This window comes from Cervus canadensis, chromosome 19, assembly GCF_019320065.1.
Source record: "Cervus canadensis isolate Bull #8, Minnesota chromosome 19, ASM1932006v1, whole genome shotgun sequence".
Lineage (NCBI taxonomy): Eukaryota > Metazoa > Chordata > Mammalia > Artiodactyla > Cervidae > Cervus > Cervus canadensis.
This window is the reverse complement of record NC_057404.1, coordinates 9,120,949-9,143,824: the sequence shown is the minus strand read 5'-3', so window position 1 is coordinate 9,143,824 and position 22,876 is coordinate 9,120,949. Positions and strand designations below refer to the sequence as shown.

General features: G+C 43.9%; 1 protein-coding gene across 1 annotated transcript in view; it reads right to left on the bottom strand.

The window, feature by feature from the left end:
• RELL1 (RELT like 1) overlaps positions 1 to 22,876 on the bottom strand; it is a 75,710-nt gene that overhangs the window by 10,848 nt on the left and 41,986 nt on the right. Inside the window, exons 3-6 of the mRNA XM_043438412.1 lie at positions 21,316 to 21,387; positions 12,382 to 12,439; positions 9,609 to 9,845; positions 5,218 to 5,356 (exon numbers count right to left, since the gene is read on the bottom strand). Of these exons, the coding sequence (XP_043294347.1) occupies positions 5,218 to 5,356; positions 9,609 to 9,845; positions 12,382 to 12,439; positions 21,316 to 21,387 (506 nt within the window). The remainder of the gene's footprint in view (positions 1 to 5,217; positions 5,357 to 9,608; positions 9,846 to 12,381; positions 12,440 to 21,315; positions 21,388 to 22,876) is intronic.

Sequence of the window (22,876 nt, the reverse complement as noted above, 5' to 3'; positions counted from 1 at the left end):
ATGGGCCCTCAGCAATGAGTCTGTGATGCCCTAACCACTGGACCACAGGGAAATTCTTAAAACCCAGCCTTTAATCACTAAGCTAAAGGACTGAAATAAGAATTAATAGAATAGCTCCAGTAACAAAAAAAACTTGAAACAAAAAGATATCTAATACAATTTTTGTTTTCCTAAAAAATATTGTTCTGTAAGCTTACCCAATCAATGTTTTCAATAAGGTACTACCATAAATTGGAAAAAAAAAAGGGGGGGGGGCGGGTAGATACTTCAGAAACATGTGCTGGAGAATGCTTACAACAGCATCGCTTTTAAAAAGCAAAAGACCAATGATAATGAAGACAAAGCAGTGGCATTTGGAGGCTGAAAGCAATTTGATTTATTTAACTTTGAAGAACAAAAGCTTATTCTTCTAAGAAGAAATAAAAACACATTTTCTGTGGAAAAAAGAAACCATTTTAACTGCATTGCCAAAATAAATCAGGCAGAGGGCAAATCAGATCCAGCTACAAAAAAGAACTCAGGCCAAGGAAACAGAGGAAAAAATGCCGAACAGCAGATTTTATTTTTTAAAAATAGAAGGAAAATGCCAATAAAAATTACTTGAAAAGAAAAAATAAAATAAAAAGAGAAGGAGAGGGAGAGAAATCCTAAATCCAGTTTGTGGTATCAGCCACTGGATTTTTTTTTTTTTAAAGAAGGAATCCTAACCACTGGGTAGATGTGCATTTGCATTCAAATATTTGGATCAGTCTTACATTAAAACAGTATCCCCAGGTGGCTTAGACAGTAAAGAATCTGCCTGCAATATGGGAGACCTGGGTTTGATCCCTGGGTTGAGAAGATCCCCTGAAGAAGGAAATGGCAACCCAATCCAGTTTAAAACAAGGCATTTCTGTAAAACAGCATGGCCAAAAAATCCAAATTTAAACAAAAATATTTTTCAGAAAAAAATACAGCTCTAAAAACTGTATCAGACCATGTAAAGATACATAACACTCCTGTCTTACTGTATTAGCTACATTCCACTGCAGATCTTTTGATTCAGCTCAGAACCAGCTCAGAACTCTGCCATCTGAGTCCAGAAGGAAAAACTTCCAAATTTCTCTAGCTGGAAAATCTAGTCCTATTAAATAGCTATCCCATGGAGAATGAGAAATAATAAGAAACCAAGCAAGAAAAATTTTCATGAATACATAAATATTTTTAAGTGTCAATGAATATTCCCTTCCCTCCTTTCTTAGAGTCCATTCTCTGTTGGGCTCACCAGACATCCTTACTCAGCAAGTCCCAATCCCAGTAGACTCTAATCCCAGGACCTGATTTTCCCAGACCTGGCTGAGTGGTGATGTCTGGGACTCCAGGAGCCAGACTGCCTGGGTTGGACCCTAAACTCTACCACATTCTTACTGCTAACTTGAAACAAGTTGCTTCAACCCTCTGTGCTTAACCTGGCACCTCCCTACTACTCCTTCCAAAGCACACCAGGTACATAGTAGATACTCAACACACAGCACGTATTATAAATAAATTAGTCCCGTGGGCATTCATGACACTATTCTACTTTTGAGTCTCTTTGAAATTTTCCAAAATAAATATTATTTTTTTATTCCAAAATTAATTAAAAAGTCGAAGGCTCAGAAAACACACCCCTTTCTAAGGTCACTCATGTGCTTGTTGATCCTTTGGCCAGCATAACACCACTGGGAGCCAATGACATGCCAGACACTCTCCTGGCACTTGCATTCAATTGATAAATTCAATATCCTACTTCACATTCAAGAAAACCAAGAATAAGAGCAGTGAAGGACAATTTCTAAGCAGCAAAGCTAGGATGAAAGCCCAGGTCTCCTAATCAAATTCAATGCTCTTTCACAAAATCCTGGTAGATGATTGGATGTTTTGCAGAGAGTATCGAATTTTAAACCAGTGAGATGTGGTCAGGATTTCAGATGACTGGGTCAAATCCAGATACAGACAGAATTTGGACCAAGAACATTAGTTGAGCAAGCCTAATTCTTTTAACCTTCCCAGATCCTAAGTGCCTCTCTCTGGGCAGTAGTGGCCAAAACCAGCCACGGCACATTAGCAAGGCTGTAATCCGGCTGGGCCGGACCAAGGATCACCTTGCACTTCCTGCCTGAGGGCGAACAGTGTCTTCTTACCCACGGTCTGCTCCATCCCTCAACACACTGCCAGGCTGATGACTCATATGCAGAACTGTCTTTACAAATCATGCTTTCTTTGCAGCTGAACTGGCTGGTCTTCCTCACCTGAGACTTGAATAGCCACTTACTTCTCTTCCCAAAAGGCAACCCCTCACGCTTTCTTCAGAATGTTCCTCTAACTGACCAAAATCACTCAGAATTCCAGTTCTAATATCTGAGGTACCATCCATCTACTCTGTCGGTAACACTTTCTGCAACAATGGAAATGTCCCGTATCTACATTGTCCAATACGGCACACCCTAGCCGTCTATGGCTACTGAACACTTAAAATGTGGCTAGTGCAACTGTAGAACTAAACTTTTTATTTTAATTAATCTAAATTTAAGTAGCCATAGATGTCCAGGGACTACCATATTAGACCACCAGGTTCTAGATCATTGGTGGAAATGTTCTGCATTCATGGGTCTTCAGCGGCCCCTTCATGAGCACCCCAGGATGGCAGAAGAGTGTGGCTGGTCTTCCAGTCACAGACCTCGGTTCAAATCAGCTCCTCCTTCCAGCTATGTGACCCACACCATGTATATAACTTACCCTTTGGACGCACTGGTTTCCTCATCTATAAAGCAGGGATAAAAGTATTCATCCCATTAGGAAATGTTTATAATAGTGACATGTAAGATATATCTCAGTACAATGTCCAGAAGACTAGAACTCTGAACTGACATCAGTTGCTTTTATTATTATCTTCATCATCCACTTCCTCTTCCTAAATACTGGTTCCCTTCCCAAGGCACGAGTAACTGACTAAAAAGGAACCCTGCTTTTAAGAAAGCCCCTATTGGGCTTCTCAACTCACCGGGAGGGGCCCGATCTTCCCAAGGGCAAGAAAGCAAGAGCTAGTGCTGGAAAGCTACGCGAACCCCTATGTCTTAAGGAATTCAGGAGCACAGTTCCTCCGGATGACTTCTGGATCATCCCCAACCCCTCTGAGCCTGGGCAGGTTATCAGAGAAGCTCCACTCAAAAGCCACTTCTCCCTCGACGCAGCCACACTGACCACAAGTGAATTCACTTGTAATAATCAGTAGCACTGAGTGAGCATTTCCTATCCGCCAGGCCCTGGGCTTCCTGCGTCAGTTCCCTCCTATCTTCCTGCCATCCCTCGAGGCAGGCAGCATCATTTTTACTTCCCAGTGAGGAAAGTGAGGCACAAAAAGCCCAAGCACCTTGCCCAGGCCGCAGTGCTAGTGAGTGGTAAACGGGGACTTGACCCTGGCCGCCTGACTCCAAGGTTCAAGCTCAAGCTTGCTATTTCCCTGTAGCTTCTAGGACCCTGCCTCCCGCTCCTCGGTAAGTGGAGCCTCTCCTGCCGTAACACGCAGGCTCTGATGGTTCCACTGGGGACGGTCACTCCTGAGTCCTCACACCCTTCCTTTTATATACAATAAAAACACGAAAGGGATGGGCAGGCCTCAAGCCAGAACAGAAAGCAAAGAGGAAGATAAAAGCTAAGCCAATATCAAATTAGCAGAGGCTTTTTTTTTAAAGTAATATCTTCCAAAGTTAAAACAGCCAAACTAAGAAGCATTCACTTTTGCTTTTAAATTGCTTCAAAATATCTGATGGAAAGAGTAATATTTCTACTGCAGATATTTTAGAACTGTGAGGCATCAAAGAAAACTAGTTTCTCAAAGAAAAAAGCATTGCAGTGCTTGCTCCAGTCTTTATCAAATCACTGTTAACCTAGAAGTGACGACAAGATTATGTGTCATTTGGCCTGAATGGTTCTTAAAAGGATTTCTACCAAGCTGCCAACATGTAAAAGTCTGTGGTGATTTCACATGTAAAAACTCCTAGATTTCCCCCTTTTTTTTTTTTCGGTAGAACTTTCTTTTTTTTTTTTTCATTTATTTTTATTAGTTGGAGGCTAATTACTTTAAAATATTATAGTGGTTTTTGCCAAACATTGACATGAATCAGCCATGGAGTTACATGTATTCCCCATCCCGATCCCCCCTCCCACCACCCTCTCCACCTGATCCCTCTGGGTCTTCCCAGTGCACCAGGCCCGAGCACTTGTCTCATGCATCCCACCTGGGCTGGTGATCTGTTTCACTATAGATAATATACATGCTGTTCTCTCGAAACATCCCACCCTCGCCTTCTCCCACAGAGTCCAAAAGTCTGTTCTGTACATCTGTGTCTCTTTTTCTGTTTTGCATATAGGGTTGTTGTTACCATCTTTCTAAATTCCATATATATGTGTCAGTATGCTGTAATGTTCTTTATCTTTCTGGCTTACTTCACTCTGTATAATAGGCTCCCGTTTCATCCATCTCATTAGAACTGATTCAAATGAATTCTTTTTAACAGCTGAGTAATATTCCATGGTGTATATGTACCACAGCTTCCTTATCCATTCATCTGCTGATGGGCATCTAGGCTGCTTCCATGTCCTGGCTATTATAAACAGTGCTGTGATGAACATTGGGGTGCACGTGTCTCTTTCGGATCTGGTTTCCTCAGTGTGTATGCCCAGAAGTGATATTGCATATGGCAGTTCTATTTCCAGTTTTTTAAGAAATCTCCACACTCTTTTCCATAGCGGCTGTACTAGTTTGCATTCCCACCAACAGAGTAAGAGGGTTCCCTTTTCTCCACACCCTCTCCAGCATTTATTGCTTGTAGCCTTTGGGTAGCAGCCATCCTGACTGGCGTGTAATGGTACCCCCCTTATTTTTGGCAAAGATATAGCCACGCTAAGTGCCTCCCGCCGTGTGGGCAGGGAAGCCCTGTAGATGGGGCATGTGATCTCCAGTTTGCCACAATCTCCACCGCTCCACATTGCCTTGTAAGTAATCCTCCCTCCTCATCGCCACCCCACCGAGGCACCTGTGTTGATGGGCTCTTCACACAAAGCTCTGGGCAGAGGAGTGATGGTGTTCTGTCCCCCAGAGCCCTACCAGCTCCACCCCTGTGTCCTTGGGATGCTCTGGAACCTTCTCCCCGCCCTGGACCACCCCGCCCCCAGGCCGCCACAACTCCGGCTTACCTGCTGTTCCGTCTCGCTCTGCTGTCTCTTCACAGGCGTCCCCGGCACCTCCCCGTTGACGCTGTCGGTCCCGCTAACCGACATCAAACTTCTCCGCTCCTTCTGATTGGATTTGGGTTCCACCTTCGTAACTCTAAACCTGAGCGGGTGGAGCGGGGGGAAGAGGAAATGTGATGGGTTTTGCTTTTCCACTGAACAAGAATCCTGAATGAACTAAAAAATCTACCTGGAGGATCCCAAAACAAACGCAGCCAAAAGTTAGGACAGCAGTGAAAATCACCATACTTACGTGTGCACACGGCTATATATAATAAGATAACCAACAAGAGCCTACTATATAGCACAGGGAACTATACTCAATATTTTGTAACAACCTACAAGGGCAAAGAATCTGAAAAAGAATATATATGTGTGTGTGTGTGTGTGTGTGTGTGTGTGTAATAAAAACCGAATCACTGTGTTGTACACCTGAAACTAATATGACATTTTAAATAAAAAAAAAATTAAAAAAAAAAAAAAAGAAATGACCATATACAACAGGAGGGACCGTCCCACAGAACAAGGTCCCCGTTCCCCGCCAAACCTCTCAGCTGCTATTCACTCAACACGTCACAGACTCTGCTACACGGTTTACAGAGCATGTGAAAACGCAGTAAGAAACACGGGCACTCAAATATGAAACAGCCTCAGAGCTGCGGTTTCTAACAAGGACCTGAGCATTTACATCAGTTGTTACCACAGAGACTGGATAAAAGCCTGACTAGTATGGAAATCAGATGTTCACTAGGCAGTTACCTTCCTCAAATTCTTCCTGGCAGAATGTCTATCCCTACACATGGCCACAGTCACACGTTTATCTGCATCAGTCAGAGGCAGGGTTTCTGTGTACGCTTGGGTTTTGTCTGTTTTTTTTTTTTAAGCAAATTTGGGCTTTCATTAAGAGTTAAGGAATTTGAGAGAAATTTTCCTTAAGAATTAAAAGAGAAGGAAAATTTATTCAATTGGACTACTTTTCTCATCTATCACCATCAATACCCTTAAGTCTTTTCTAAGTCTCTAGTCCTGGTCTTCATTTCCCTCATAACCATCTAAAATAAACTCTCCTTCTTTGTCCAAAATGAGCTCACCCACCAGAAGGAGGAGGGAGATGCCGCGGAAGTGAAAGGAGGATTAGGAAAAAAGTTGTCACCACAAACCTAGGAAGTCAAACTCCTAAGACTCTCGTGAAGCAACATATGCTGAAAAGCAGCCTGTACTCATTCAACATTCATAGTATTTATTCTATTAATGCCTCCAAGGCACAGAGTTGGATGCAGGGCATTTTTTATTGGAGTATAATTACTTTACAGTGTTTGTGCTAGGATCTGGGGCATTTAAAAAAGCCATGTTGAATCTGAGTAGAAAGTTTCAGCAGATTTTTTTTTAAAGCAAACAAAATACACTTTGTCCAAACAACTTGCAGGTTCTCACCCCACTCTACATTCATAAGTTCCCATGACTCTGTTCTGAATAAAACAGCACGGTCACGAGTTGCACTGTTTTGCTCTAAGTGGCAAAGAGCCATGCTGTCTTCTCCTGCTTGCCTGTGCAACACACGGTAAAACTCATTGAAATTCAAACGATAAAATAATAATAACAGACAACAATCCCTTCTTTCTAATTTTCATTTTATACTGTAGCATAGCTGATTATCAATGCTGTGAGTTCCAGGTGTAGAGCAGAGTGATTCAGTTACACATGCACATGTATCCATTCTTCAGACTCTTCTCCCCCTTCGGTTACTACATAATATTGAGCAGAGTTCCCTATGTGTACGGTAGGTCCTTCTGGTTAATCAGAGCCAACAATTCTTGAGTGTCTAATCATCGACAAAGACTGAATTAAGATCTTTAACACGAGTCCCCTTGTTTAGTCTTCACAGACACCCAATGAGGTGTGACTGTCATTCCGTTTTACAGAGGGGGGATACTGAGGCACAGGGAGAAGGAACAGTGTGTCGTGATGCCAGGACTCAAATGAGGGCGAGTTGGTGAGTCGAGGCTACTCCCCCTAGAGTCATCGGCAGAGAAAGCAGGACCACGTGAGGCAGCAGTCAGCGTTTGCTCAGGGCTCCCCAGTCTGGCGGCAGCAGGCTTACCCTCCACCGCTGCCTTCACCCTTGCAGCATTAGCCATGCAGTTCCTGTGGGACTCTCAAAATCCCCCAGAAATGCTGTGTGTGTGTGTGCACGCTTGGTCACTTAGTCAGGTCCGATTCTGTGCGACCCCATGGACTGCAGCCCTCCAGGCTCCTCTGTCCATGGCAATTCTCCAGGCAAGAATACTGGAGGAGGTTGCCATGCCCTCCTCCAGGGCATCTTCCCAGCCCAGGGATCAAATCCAGGTCTCCCGCATTGCGGGCAGATTCTTTACCATCTGAGCTACCAGGGAAGCTCACTCCGTATCATCAAATTCCTGCCTGGTTTTTCAGACCGTAAAGAAACTGCCTGCAATGCGGGAGACCTGCATTTCCTCCCTGGGTCAGGAAGATCTCCTGGAGAAGGGAATGGCCACCCAGTATTCGCCAGTATTCTTGCCTGGGAAATCCCATGGACAGAGGCACGTGACGGGCTGTAGTCCATGAGGTCACAAAGAGTCAAACACAGCTAAGTGACTAACACACACACATTGTCAAACTGATTCATCACCCCCAAAGACCTCTGAGTCACATACAGGTCACCAGTAATGGAACTTTAAGACAGGGGAACCGGGACACAGAGGAGGTGAACTAAAGAAAGCAGTCCCAGGAACCCACATGACCTGACATGGCAGAGACTGGACCAGCTCCTTCTCTTGCCTTCTTCCCAGCACATGGCTGGACGACATTTCCCACCTCCCTGGGCATGAGGTGTGGCCGAGTGATTGAACGCCAGTCACAGGAAAGTGAGCAAGAATGAAAGGTGCCACTGCAGGCCCAGCCCACTAAAACCTTTTGTGAACAATCCTCTGAGGACTTTCTCCTGCTAGCAAACCTGGCAGAGGCACCAGATGGAAAGGCCCCGGGGCTCTGGATGACCGCTCCAAGAGCCACCACCAATCTGATCTCCACGAGCGACATGAACTCCTGTACGGAGTGGAGATTCTTTATCTATTAGAGAAAGTGTGATACTGTCACTTGACCAGGCCAAGGGCTGCCCGGAGTTGATAAAACATTATTTCTGGGTGTGTCTGAGGGCATTTGCAGAAGGCTTTGCAGACGACATTAGCGTTTGAATTGGTGGACTGAGTAAAGATCATCTTCCCCATTGCAAATGAGAATCATCCAAACCCTCAAAGGCCTGAATAGAACAAAATGGCAAAGGAAGACTGAATTTGCTGTTTTTCTTTGAGCTGACACATCACTCTTCTTTTGCCATCAGACACGAGCATTCCAGGTTCCTAGGCCTTCAGACTGGGACCAGGACTAACACCATTAGCTTGCCTGGTTCTTGGACCTTTGGGCTTGGACTGAATTACCACCAGCCCTTCTGGTTCTTCAGACTGCAGACAGAAGGTCACGGGACTTCTTGGCCTCCGTGATCATGTGCTAATTCCCATAATAAATCTCTTCTCATACATATGTATGTGTGTGTGCATATATATATAATATGGTGGAGGTGGTTTAGTTGCTAAAGTCATGTCCAACTCTTGGCGACACCATGGATTATAGCCTGCCAGACTCCTCTGTCCATGGGATTTCCCAGGCAAGAATACTAGAGTGGGTTGCCATTTCCTCGTCCAGGGGATCTTTCAGATCCAGGAATCAAACCCACATCTCCCGCACTGGCAGGAGATTCTTTACCTGAGCCACCAGGAAGCATAATATAGAATCTTATTGACCATGTTTACATATGCATGCACGCTCAGCTGCTTCAGTCATGTCCAACTCTTTGCAACCCTGTGAACTGTGGCCCGCCAGGCTCTCCTGTCCTTGGGATTCTCCAGGCAAGAATACTGGAGTGGGTTGCCCTGCCCTGCTCCAGGGGATTTTCCCGGCCCAGGGATTGAACCCATGTCTCTTACACCTCCTGCATTGGCAGGTGGGTTCTTTACCACTAGCGCCACTCTGGGAAGCACACACATACACACACACACAAAATACATACAGAATCTTATTGATTACTGGAAAACCCTAGTACAGCAAGTAATTCATTTGTTACCTTAATCAATACATCTCACATCTGATATCACAATAGCCACCTCTTAGAATTCTTCTTCTGTTGGAAAAATGCGGGATTCAGACCAGAAAACATCACAGAAGCCAAGAGACAGGACCAAGCCAGGCTCGGGAGAATACACGCTACATTTAATAGGTGTACAACTCCACACAGCAGGGCGGCCGTGTCACACAACCCCAAGCCTCCCAGGACTCACCTGCCCACAGAGAGGACGGTGACCTCTCCTTGGCGCCTCGGGCGGCCCTCTCTGGACTTGTTGGTGGGTTTTATGAAGTGCCACCGCTTGTGCCTACAGCGATGGCACACATCCTGCTCGATGGGACCCCCCACTGTGTGCAGATGGTGGCCGCAGATGTGCTTCCCTGGGGTGCCCCCCGGTGACAGGGGCCCGGGGCTCACCGGCGGGCTCCCCGGAGTGCTGGGCGTCACTGGGCTAAGACAGGAAGAAAAAAAGGAAAAGGGTACTTAGAAGAAATAGCTACGCCATTCGCTCCCTCTGCAATGTAAGAAAGGTTTAAAGCAAAAGAAAAAATACCTCTTCCAATTACACAAATGGGCTTTGTGGACTGATCTCAGGCAGCAGGTACTCAGCTTTTGAGACTATACAATGACAGCTCATTGTGAACAGTAATGATGTGATTTGTCACTTCTAGTTAACTGTTTGGAAATAAACCACTGCTTTTTAACGAAGATGCACTGTTTGTCTTTGAAGTACAAAGTTTCTTTCCTTGTATGGCTGATCTCCCTTCTCATACAATCTAATTTCATGCAAACTAATATCTCATACTTACCCAAGTGCCTCCTAGATCTCTAAGCAAAGAGAGGCGCTGAATATATATATACCCTGGAGGAAAGAGAAACTTAAATTCCAATCAAATCACTGGATGACTTAAGAAAGAATATTTGATCCAGTCTGATTATTGGGTCAAAGGAAGAAAGCTCTTAGGCCAAGATATCAAAAGTGATGCTCAAAAGAGATGTTGATAATAATAAAAACCTAACACTTAGCATTCTAAGCATTCGATCTTCACAAAACCTCTAAATCGGAACTATTTAAAAACAACACTGAGCCTCAGAGTGGTTAAGCAAGGTCAAGGTCACATAGCTAATAAGGGATGGCTCTGAGATCCAAATCTAGAAAGACTAAATCTGAAACCATGATCTTAACCATCATGTTACAGTGCTTCAGAAACACGGGAGACGACTTTGATAACCTAGAAGAAACCCAGCCAGACCATCCAAAGTATAAAAAGCCCAAGTCTAAAGGTTAGATGCTGGCTGCTTTCAAAAGGCACGTGTCAAGCCTCTGGTCCTCTAGAAAAGGAGGAGTTAAGACATGACAGGGCTGGCCTGACCAGGAATCTGAGCTCTGACGTGGTATAGGTGGGTGTGAGTGTGGGTGTGGGCCGGTCAGCATGTCACAGCAGAGCCTGACTCCTGAGACCAGGCCAAGAGTCCCAAAGGCACATGGAGGTCTCATGATAGCATCAGCCAGCCTTCATGCTACAGATAACCAGCCCACTCGTCCATTTCAAAAGGAGCATGCATAATTGAAGAGAAAGTCTCAAAGACCCCAAACAGCCAAAAGTTTCCTGGCTTTCATTAAGGATACTTTTTAGGTTGTTAAAACACACAGCTGCAGCTTTCTGGGGTAAAACAACGTTAATACCACATATTAGGAGGTTGAATTGAAAGTTTAACAACATTCATTCAAGAAACATTTATCAAAAGAAAAAAAAAAGAAACAATTATCTATACCCACTGTGCACAAAACCCAATGATGGGGACTTTAGGATGCTCTCAGATGACTGAGATGACACGGTCCTTCGATGAGGAGCCCGTGTTCAGGGCTGGAATGTGGGGAGACCCACAGCCCATAAGTCTCTATGAACTACACCACCGGGGCTCCCAACACTGGCCTTCCTGAACTGAGTCACCTCACTGAAACGCAGATCTAACGCGGCCAGTTTCACAAACACGTATGAAACAGCTAAGATGTGCTGCGTGCACAACCAGCAGAATAAGCAGGAAAAGGTCCAAACCCCTTGCCAGGTCACTCAGACCCAATTTGCTTCCTTGGTCCTTCCTGCTTCTGTCCACAGCACACCCTCAGGCCACCCGAGACTGAACCTTCCGGGGCATCCCACACTTTCCCTCTCCTGGGCCTTTGGTCCTGAGCTCTCTCTCCCCACAAGCTTCCCCTACTTCTTGTTTCTACTCCCTATTAGGCTGAGTCCTCCTTGGCAAGGATGTGTGAAGGCCCATCTCCAGCATCATGCCCAGCACACAGCAGGCACTCAATAAATGCTCTCTGAAGCATGAAAGACAACACAGAAATAGAGTTGCCTGTGATTATAATTACGACCGACTGTGAAGCTCAACAACCATAATCTAAAACAAACATCCCTACCCTAATACAAAAATAGAACTTAGCAGGTGCTCCCAAACCAGCCCAGTTTTTCATTTAAGCATAATTGTTCATGGAGGTCTTTCAATGCCCGAGATATTCTGTATTTCTTATGACGTTCCAGTTAGGTTGGTAGGGCGGTTACCCCCAGTTTGTAGATAATGGAACTTGGGCTCAGAGTGGTCAGTTAACTTACCCGAGAAGAGGGGAGCCATAGGTGGTGCAGGGAAGACAATTTAGGTGCCCGATTCCAGGGCATCCTCCTCCCATCATGGTTTGCTAACCCAGAGGTTCTCAACCAGGGGCGACTTCATCCCCAAGGGACACAGGCAGTGCCAGGAGACAATGTGGGGTGTCACACCCCAGGAGAAAGGGACCATGGCATCCATTCACTGGAGGCCAGGCATGCTGTTAAACTTCCTACAAGGCACAGGACAGTCCCCCACGGCAAAGAATTCTCTGGCTCACGTATCAATAAGGACAAAGCAGAGAAACCTGCTCCAGCAGATAATTGAAAAAAAAAAAAAAAAAGGCCTCATAAAATCAGAGGGAAAGCACTCACCTTTCGGGATCACACACGCTGTTATCTGCTACCATTGCCGCTAAAACATCAACATTTGCTAAAGAAAAAAAAATTAAAATGGAATGAATCAGATGAGTGATCATAGAATTAGCATATCAGAAAAACTGTTGGAAAAACACCTAATTGAGTTTCTTCAATTCACAGATGAGGCCTTCGGGCCCTGGAGAAGGCAGGGCCTTTTCCCAAGGAAAGTCCAGATATGGCTCCATCTGCAGATCATTTTCAACTCGCAGGAAGTTAGTGAGAGTGACAGAGGATCTACGCAAAGGAAAGCAGATCTACCACAAAGCTCTGCTTCCTGTACATTGTCAGCAATACAACATAGAGATTTCTTTCTCCTCTTCTCAAACCAAAGGGAAACTGAATTTGACTCACTCTGCTAAATACATCGTGAAATGCATGACTGGAGACCTGTATTCTAATAACTTACATGTGCTCAAATAATGAGCCCTAAATTCTGGATGCCCCATGTAATATCAAGTCTATGGGCTTCCCTGATGGCTCAGTGGTAAAGAATCCGCCTGCAGCGCCCACAGGAGACTCAGGTTTGATCCCTGGGTCAGGAAGATCTCCTGCAGGAGGAAATGGCAACCCTCTCCAGTATTCTTCCCTGGAAAATCCCATGGATGGAGGAGCTTGGGGGGCTATAGTTCACGGGGTCGCAGAGTCTGATCATTGGACACGCCTGATCAGAGCGCAGTAACAGCACCAAGTCTATCCCACACAGCGCTGGGGATGAGAAACGGTTAGTTTCTCAGGCGGGCCATTTGGCTTAGCTCTGCTTAAGGACCATACAAGACCTGAACTCTAGCCAGGTATCTTAAAATTTCAAATGCTGGTCAGGGTCACATGCGTGAGTGCTAAGTCGCTTCAGTCGTGTCCGACTCTGTGCAACCCTATGGACTGAAGTCTGCCAGTCTCCTCTGTCTGTGGGGATTCTCCAGGCCATAATACTAGGGAGGTGTTGTGCCCTCCTCCAAGTAATCTTCCTGACTGAATCCCAGGTTTCTTATGTCTCCTGCATTGGAAGGCGGGTCCCTTACCACTAGTGCTTACCTAAGAAGTTCACTGGTTACACACATCAGTTATCTAATATGGACTGAGCTAAATTCGACTTCTAATGTTATTTTTTTAAAAAACCCAAATTTGTAGGTGGAGCCTAAGCTGTCAACTAAAGCAAACTGAATCTCAGCTTCTTGGGGGCCTACCCCGCCACCGTACACAGACACACGTTACTTCATTTTTTGTAGGGTGTCAAGTCTTAAGAAGAAAAGATGGAACGGAATGGTCAAGCTCCTCTTGGGTATCTCCCGGCAAGGCCAGATGCTATGACTGACTCTTGACCCCTTTCCACTGACTTTTAAAAAAATATTTATTTATTTTTGACTGTGCTAGGTCCTCGTTGCTCCCTGGGCTCTTCTCTAGTTGTGGCAAGCAGGGACCACTCTCTAGCTGCAGCGCATGGGCTTCTCCCTGCAGTGGCTTCTCTCGTTGAGGAGCAAGGGCTCCAGGCACATGGGCTTCAGTAGTTGGAGCTCCCAGTCCCTAGTGCACAGGCTTGGTAGTCGTGCCGCACCGGCTTAGTCGATCCATGGCCTGTGGGATCTTCCTGGATCAGGGATCGAACCCACGTCTCCTGCATTGGCAGGCAGACTCTTTAACACTGAGCCACCAGGGAAACCTCCCCACTGATTTTTAAAGTGCTGTTCTCAGTACTAACCACAAGTTCTCTAGACATAAAACAATTTTTAAAAAAAAATAACTATTTACCATGTGAGCTAACAGCAACATTTAATATTCAACAATCTCGAAATTCGAAGAGAAGGAAAATTAACTCCAGTCTCAACACTGCTGCTTTTAAGTCAACAGTTAAAGATAGATCTAGTGTTCTGCCACTTTTTTCATGACTGCTCCACCTAGAAGCTTCTTTTTGACATTTTTTTCCTAATTCATCCTCCCATAAAACTATAATACTGAAGATAAACAATTGTTTATGTATTATGTGCATATCTGTTTTTTACATATAAAATAGTAGGGGATTTTTGGCCCCCACAATCCAATATTATCCCCTTCACAACCCTTGCAAATGCATAGGATTTTTGAAGAAATACTAAAGGAACACACCATCATTTTCAAAAAGAAATAATTTCTTTGCCTTTCACAACTATCTGTGAAAATGCACAAATACATTTCCAAATACAAGTTTTGATATAAAAAGACTCTTATCATTACAAAAAAAAGGCACTGAAATGGATCAGTAGTGTCTTCTCCCACAGGACAAAAAAAGGCATGTTACCCTTCTAAGTCAAATTTAAATATAATTTAATCATTTCCCTTGAACTAATACTAAGAATTCCAAAAAATATTCTCTTTCAGATAAAGTGTTTAGGAAATACACAATAATTTGCCAGTTGACATTTATATTATGCCATCTTTTACTAAACTTCAAAACTATTAACAAGAAGGGGGGGGGGAATAACAACTAAAAAAAGAAATGGAAACAAAGATAACACTAATAGCATTCACTTATAAAGATGAGCTTTTCAAAAAGTTTATATAGTTACCTGAGAAAATTAATCACCTGCAAAATGAGGACCTCTGTTAGAAACATCAAATTATAAAATGCTTCCAGGAAGACAATTAAAATATATTAAAAGCATTACTTTTTTTTAGGCTTGTGTTGTTTCTGATATATTCATATATCCCTGTACTTCACCCTTATTTCTTAGAAACAATAGTAAACAACCCCTTTGTTTGCTATGAACAATGACTTAAGAGTAGGCTCAAGTTTTTATGCAAATAACATGCATACTCATGTAGGATCAAAACATGCACAGACGCACTCATGTAGACCCTTGTCTCTAGGCTATCACCCAGTCTACACCAGGGAGTAAATCTCAGTGAACTATCCCTTGTGAACCTTTTTGGTTTCCTGTGATGAGAAAACCCTAACATAACACCACCATTAGCACATAAACACATGCTTTAATTTGGTTATAAAATTACCATAAAAAAGCAAAACCCAGTTAAGTTCTATTAAATATACATATCCTTGTGGTTACTCATAACTTCAATAAGCTCCAAGAGATGGTTTCCCCTACACCTTTTTAAATAAAATTTATTTATTTGGCCACGTTGGGATCTTTGTTGCATCTTGTGGGAATCTTTCTTTATGGTGCCCAGGCCCAGTAGTTGCACACGGGCTTGGTTGCTCCGCAGCATGAGGGATCTTAGCTCCCTGACCCAGGATCGAACCTGCATCCTCTCCATTGGGAGGCTAATTCTTAACCACTGGACCACCAGGGAAGCCCCCTCCCCTACACTTGTCAACATTCTGTCCAACTCTACTTCCTTTCATGGGCGTCCAAAGGATGGGAGGAGTCAGTTACAGGGCAAGCAAAACCTGTCAAGAACAGGGGAAATTTTCTAGTGGGCAGTCATTTCCAGACACTGTTTCCTCTCTTTCCTGAACTTCTGCCTGATAATATGCATAGAGTAGTCAAAATCAGCCCTGCTTTCTCCCCCACCATTATCCTCTTTAAAGTTTTTCCTTACATTCAAGGCAAGATCCTGGTATGTGCCAGCCACTGTCAAAAAGCTTTGTAGACCTCCCATGTTTGATTCACTTGAATAGCGGGCAGAATTATCATCCCCATTTTACAGATAGAGACTGAGGCCTAAAGACTGTAACTGACTGTCCAGAATCCCACAGCTAGAAACAGACCTAGATACAAAAACCTGGTCTGTCTGACTCTAGGGTGGGTGCATTTCACCCCAACCAACTCCTCCCTACTCCTTCTGAGTCTCCACCCACATGATGATGGTTTAACAGTTCACAGGATGTTTGCATAATCATTATAGCAAGCTTCAGAGATCTACTCAGTGATGATGGTAGTTTATGAAGAAATCCTTTTAGCCATCACACAAATTGAGTGCCAAGATAAGAATTTCACCAAGGTACCCCTCTCTTCTGCCCAGTGTAAATAACCATAATCAGGGGTGCTTGGACAGTAATCACAATACTGACAGGTGCTGCTATTTTCAGACAGCGTCTGGCCCTGGCAGAGAAGCCCAGCTGGAGAGTTGCAGGTTCTTTCCAAACTTCCGCAGTGATATGCTCTTCTGGTCCTGCTCTGTTTAGAAAGGATTACAGGCTAGTCGGAAAATAATCAGTGTGCAGCTTAGCCAATAAATTCATCCTACAAGAGATATTTGTCTAAACGAAATGTGATTTGCAACATCCAAGACATGATAGGTTTAAACCATAAACAAGAATGTCACCATGAGTACTGGTGAAGTATTACCCCCTTAGCCAAATTAAAAATGCAAACCAGAAGATGAGTCACATATCAGAACTGAAAGTGTTTTAAAATACGTAAGTATAGGCGAAAAAAACCTAAATAAACATGGGAAAAGGGTAACGGTTTGTACTCAATTTTATTCATTTTTTCTCCAATGTTTAAAGAAAAATTATGTTACAGTGTGTTATTTTAAAAAAATAGAAAGTTAATTAACCTCAACATAGAGGTCTAAATGGATATTAAGTTCAGAGTCTGTTAATGACAAAGAAAAGAAAAATACATTTTGTTGTACAGAGAATTTAAGTCTCCAAGGCAAACTAATAAAACTAGGTTATAAACTGGTAAGAGACCCAAGTACCTATTTAATCCCCCAGCTGTGGTTTCGGGACAGGCTGGAAGCTAGAGAGGTCACTCTGTGTTGAGTACCCAGTGAAATCAGATGTCTCCTGGTGGCCAAGGAGAACCAAGGCCACACACAGGATGAGGTCACAGAAGAAATCTCAGGCGGACAGATGAAGGCCCTTACATGGAGAAGGGTGAAGAATAAGAAAGACAGAAGGCAAAGAAATGGGGAGCAGAGGAGAAAGAATGAAATCAGTGCTTTGATTACTCCACTGGTAATCAAGGCAGCAGAAACTCAAAAGCTACTTTCCAAAAGGAAAAGGACATAATTAAAAAAGAAGAGGAGTCCTAGAGTCTGTGAGTGTGGGAGTGAGGAAATTATACAGTCTGCTTCCTTCAGGGACCCACAGGTTTCACCTCGGCTGTAATAGAAGAAAAGAGCCACAGGCCAGCTTGATGACCTTAGGTGACTTTCTTACCCTCTGGGCCTCTGTTTCTTCATCTGCAAAATGGGGTGGTAACAGGGCTGACTTCATGAGGTAGTTTGGATAATTTAATGCATTAATATTTAGAGTTCTATAATATGCCCCAGCTGTATATGTTGTCTCTTTGAAAGGAGGAAGTTTATCGTCCATCTTTCCTGACACCAGGAAGAAGCAGTGACAGTTCACAAGGATGAATTCTGAGGTCAGAGGCTAGAGTTCAAATCTCAACTCTGCTACTTGCAGCAGGGCGACACGGGCAAGTGAATTATATGCTGTGGACCTCGGTTTCTCAACAATAAATTGGAAATGATATATCTGAATCATAGGGCTCCCAGAAAACCCTCAGAACAGGCCCGGCAGTTAGCAGGCATTCAGTGCCAAATATGAAGTTTTACGGGAGAACTTCAGCCCCCAGCAAAGTCTTCACAGCTGACATTTCACACCACTCACCCCTCAGGAACCCCTCACGCAGCACACACTCACTCAGCAGCTGCTTCAGCTCCCAGAGGCCCAGGTCCCACAGCTCTCCAAGCTTCCCAAAGCCATGAAGGCGGTTTCTTTCTTTCTCTTTTTTTTTTTCCCCCAACTTTTTATTTTGTATTGGAGTGAGTGATAATCACTCAGTCTTGTCCAACTCTGCGACCTCATGGACTGTAGCGCACCAGGCTGCTCTGAACATGGACTGCTCCAGGAAAGGATGCTGGAATGAGTTGTCATTTCCTTCTCCAGGGGATCTTTCTGACCCAGGGATCAAACCCAGGTGTCCTGCATCGCAGGCAGATTCTTTACCATCTGAGCCACCGGGGAAGCTGTATTGGAGAACAGCTCTTTAACCAAGCCGTGATAGTTTCATGCGGAGAGCAATGGGACTCAACCATACCCACACATGTGCATGAAGGCAGTTTCGACTATGCAAGACCCAGGAGAGGCGCAGGGCCAGCCACCCCTTGCTCGGGGCACTTCTGGAATGGCTGGAGCTTTTATGCCAAGGAGAGATTTGTGTGCTTCTTATGCAAATTAAAATCCACTTCTTTATGCAAAAGAAATATGCACCACTGAGTTCTCAAGAATAGCGTCACCAAATACTGCTCCCCGAAGGAAAAGTGAAAAAAAGTAAAGTGAAAGTCACTCAGTCTGACTCTGCGACCCTATGGACTATACAGTCCATGGAATTCTCTAGGCCTGAATACTGGAGTAGGTAGCCTTTCCCTTCTCCAGGGGATCTTCCCAACCCAGGGATCAAACCCAGGTCTCCTGCATTGCAGGTGGATTCTTTACCAGCTGAGCCACAAGAGAAGGTCTTTATAAAACAGATATCAAATCCAATTGATCACTGTCTTTTTTGTTATGTTAAACATCATCCTATTAAGTTAGACTATCTGGTTTTCAATCCTGGAGAAACTGAAAGCGACAAACTAGGAGAGAGGCAAGGCAAGGCGGTACAGGTGGAAGAGGCCCATGTGGGAGGCACTACTCCCTAACCATGTGACCAACCACTTGGAGTCTTCCTTTCTTCATCTGTAAAATGGGTATAATAATATCAACTCCAGAGGAATATTGTGAGGATTAAATGATAACATGCACATGAAGCACCTAGATCAATGCCAAATACGCAAAGTCCACTCTGTAAAGAAAAAATGAAAAGTGTGCTGAAGCATATGAAGTTGCTGCTTCTCTAGGTCAGAAAGACTGACTGCAGCCTGGGCCAGGCAGGCACTCTGGATAGTGAGGCTATGGGGACAAAGGACCCCACGGAGGGGCTCGGAAGAGAAGGCAGGTATTTCCTGAGCAGTACGGAGGTATTTCAACTTTCAGACAAAGGACTCAGCTGAGCCAGTGCGTGCTGCTTGAGACAGTGTTTACCAGGGCCCAGAGGGAGCCCAAGGAAAACATTTTGTTTTACCTTCTCATGAGAATTCAAAGCATAGGGCTACTGGATATGCTGGCGGAAAAAACTGTGACCTAAAAGTTATGTGCAACCTGAAAGTTGAGAGTTATGTTTTATTCAGTGGACAAATCTGAGGACTTAAGCTCAGGAGACAAGACTCTCAGATGACTCAGAGACTGCTATGGACAGACAAAGGAGGGAGCCAAGATATACAAGAATTTTTGCAATAAGACCAGGTAGTCAGAACGTCAATCTGCTACTGTTAATAAAAGAAAACCAGACATCCCAAGTCAAGGAATTCAGCGCTTTTCCATGTATGGGAAGATCTAAGAGTCTGGGCTCACTGAAATCATTCCTTTGATATGCATCTCAGCTATCTGGGGTCAGTATCCAGTATTTTCACATCCTGAGTTTCCTCAGGACTCATAGTCAGGGAGTGGCTGTAGTCTGATGGCTGCTAGATGGCAGGTATTCTTTCCTTCTTGGGTTCCCTCAGGGTTCACCACAGGGGCCCTGTAACGGATGGCTTGATGGCTATGACTCTCTTTGTTTACTGATATGAGGTGGCATTTTTAGTTCACAGGTATGTGGGCAGGAGTGCCACACGCCTCAAAAGCCACTTGGGGTGTGGTATCTTGTGGAGACAATCACCAATGCTTCAGAAAAATGACCCTGATTTATCTAATCAAGATTAAACTAATTCTCCATTCAAGAAGACAGGGGTTTAGGATACATCTCAGAATGGAAAAAAACGCTTAAAGTCATTAAAGCTCAGTGGTGGTGGTTTAGTCGCTAAGTCATGTCCAACTTTGTGACCCCATGGACTGTAGCCCACCAGGCTCCTCTGTCCATGGGATCTTCAGGGCAAGAATACTGGAGTGGCTTGCCATTTCCTTCTCCAGGGGATCTTCCCCACCCAAGGACTGAACCTGGGTCTCCTGTATTACAGGCGGATTCTTTACTAACTGAGCCCCCAGAGAAGCCTAGACCTTTTAAAAGCTTTAACACTTAAGAATAGATCATAGAATAGGTGAACTCACAGAGGCAGAAAGCAGAGGAAGGGTTGCCAGACGCTGGAGGGGAAGAGGGTGGAGAATGGGGAGTGACTGCCCAGTGCGTACAGAGTTTGGGATGATGAAAAGTTTCTGAAACCAGATACTGGTGATCTTTGTACACTATTGTGAACATGTGTGTGTGAGTGTGTATGTGCTCAGTCGTGTCCAACTCTTTGCAACCCCATGGACTGTGGCCTGCCAGGCTCCTCTGTCCATGGGATTTCCCAGGCAAGAAGACTGAAGTAGGTTGCCATTTCCTTCTCCATTGTGAATGTACTTAATGGCAATGAATTGTACATTTTAAAATGGGTACAGCAGCAAATTCTACGTTTAGTGTATTTTACCACAGTATGTTTAAAAGCAGAAAAAAACGAATAGATAATATTTGAGTGCTTATTATATGTTTAGTGTATTTTACCAAAGTATGTTTAAAAGCAGAAAAAAACAAATAGGTAATATTTGAGTGCTTATTATACCAAGCAGCTTCTGTGCAATATGCCACAATAATACCATGAGGTAAATACTATTTTAGAGAAAGAAACTGAGGCTCATGAGGTGATAAGACTTTCCCCAAATCAAGGCAATGCCAGGGTTAAAAGGTAAGCCTCCAGGGCTGACTTGGCAACACTCAGACCCACTGACTCAGAAAACTCACTTCTGTGAAACTCTCCTGATAGGATAATGCTGAAAGCTGGGCTATTTGTGAGCTTAGGTGGAAGGTGCTACCAATAACTTCAGAAACATTGACAGGGGAATCCTGGTTTTTAATAAAACATGTTTTTGAAGCAGGTTTTTAATAAAATGTGAATAATGAATTGTTCTGGACACTAAAACAGCCATACCTTCGTTTTTCATGATGTATTGGACAATCTGCCCAACGGTGTCACTATTTTCATTTACACTGTCGTTCAACTCTGAAAGAGAAAGGGGAGGGGAGGACAGGTTACAACTGCTCACCTGCATCAGGGCAAAGAGACGTGCAGTCTCAGAGACTTAGACTTCCCTGAACAGCCTCCAGAAAGCTCAGCTGATGACCCATGGTGCTGAGAGCTCTGCTTTCTTTTAACACACCTTTTCTCTTAGCACACCTGACCAAAAGCACACAGTGACTTTCTCGGCAGAACAGGTGCAAACTGCCCATCAATATCTTCTAAAGTCCAGACACATGCTCAATTTCCAAGATGTCTTTACCAGTCCTTACAACTATTACTTCTCTCTCATCATTTTGTTAAACTCAAAGGGGAAATGGAAAGAAGAAAGATAATTAAAATAAAACCTTCTTGGATTTTATTTTCATTGTAGATATACCATATACAGAGTATTAATTTATTTCTTAAATTGGGTAATTATTCACCTCTGTCTTCACAAGACTTAAATATACTTCCAAATGATCTAAATGTTGGCCATGGTTAATTACTACAAACTCAGTTTACTTTGAGACTCTGTACATGGGATAGTCTTCAGGGGAAAAAAAAAAAAAAGTCAAACCTTCAGTCTGAAACTGATCCTTATCATTCGCTTCCATTACACAAGAAAGAAGAAGGGGGGCTGACCTAGAAATCATGGTGTGGTATCTCACCCATGTAATATGGAGAAGTGTCTTCTCCACCCAGGCCACTCCCTCCCCATGAACACGCATGTCCAATTAGACAGTGCACATGCTGACCACTGAGCCGACCTACACAGCATCTGCAGAGGATGAGAGAGAAAGGTCCCGCTTTCTGTTGACAAACATTCAGCTCGGTTTGCTCAGAGACTCACACATGACTCATCGTGTGACTGTGCTCACTCCCTGCCTCAAAGGTCAGTGGGGGTGGGAAAAACCAACAGGCCAGCAGGCTGGCAAGGAATGAAGAAGCTCCCCAACTCTGCCCTTGATCCCACTTGAAGGGTGACCTACTCCAAATGTCGCCTTTCTGCAAAAACTGCCCTTTGAGGTCTGAAAAGGATAAGGAGAGTTACCGACTATTCCCCAAGGCCCAAAGGATAGTTGAAAAGTACATCTGTGGTGAAAACAGGACTTCATCTCTCAGGGTTTTCAAATACAATCCAGCAACTCCATGTGAGGAGGAAATGCTGAGACACTCTGAGGTCAGTGCAAAGGTACCAGCTCTTGTCATATTTTCACTGCACTGTTCACACAACCATTTACTTAATAAACATAAACTCCAACCTCATATTAGGTTGGGGCAATAGTAATTACAGTTTTGGACCCTGATTTTAAATCATTATAACTAGGCTCAAACACATCTTTAGTAATCAAAATAGGAGCCATTACACTCAAAATATTTTTGCCAAAAAGAAATAAGCTTGTTTATTCTTGTACCATAAAAATCCGTGCTACGGGATTTGATGAACTCTTGGAAAGCATTTTCTACCTCCTGTTGGTTGTGAAAGCATTTT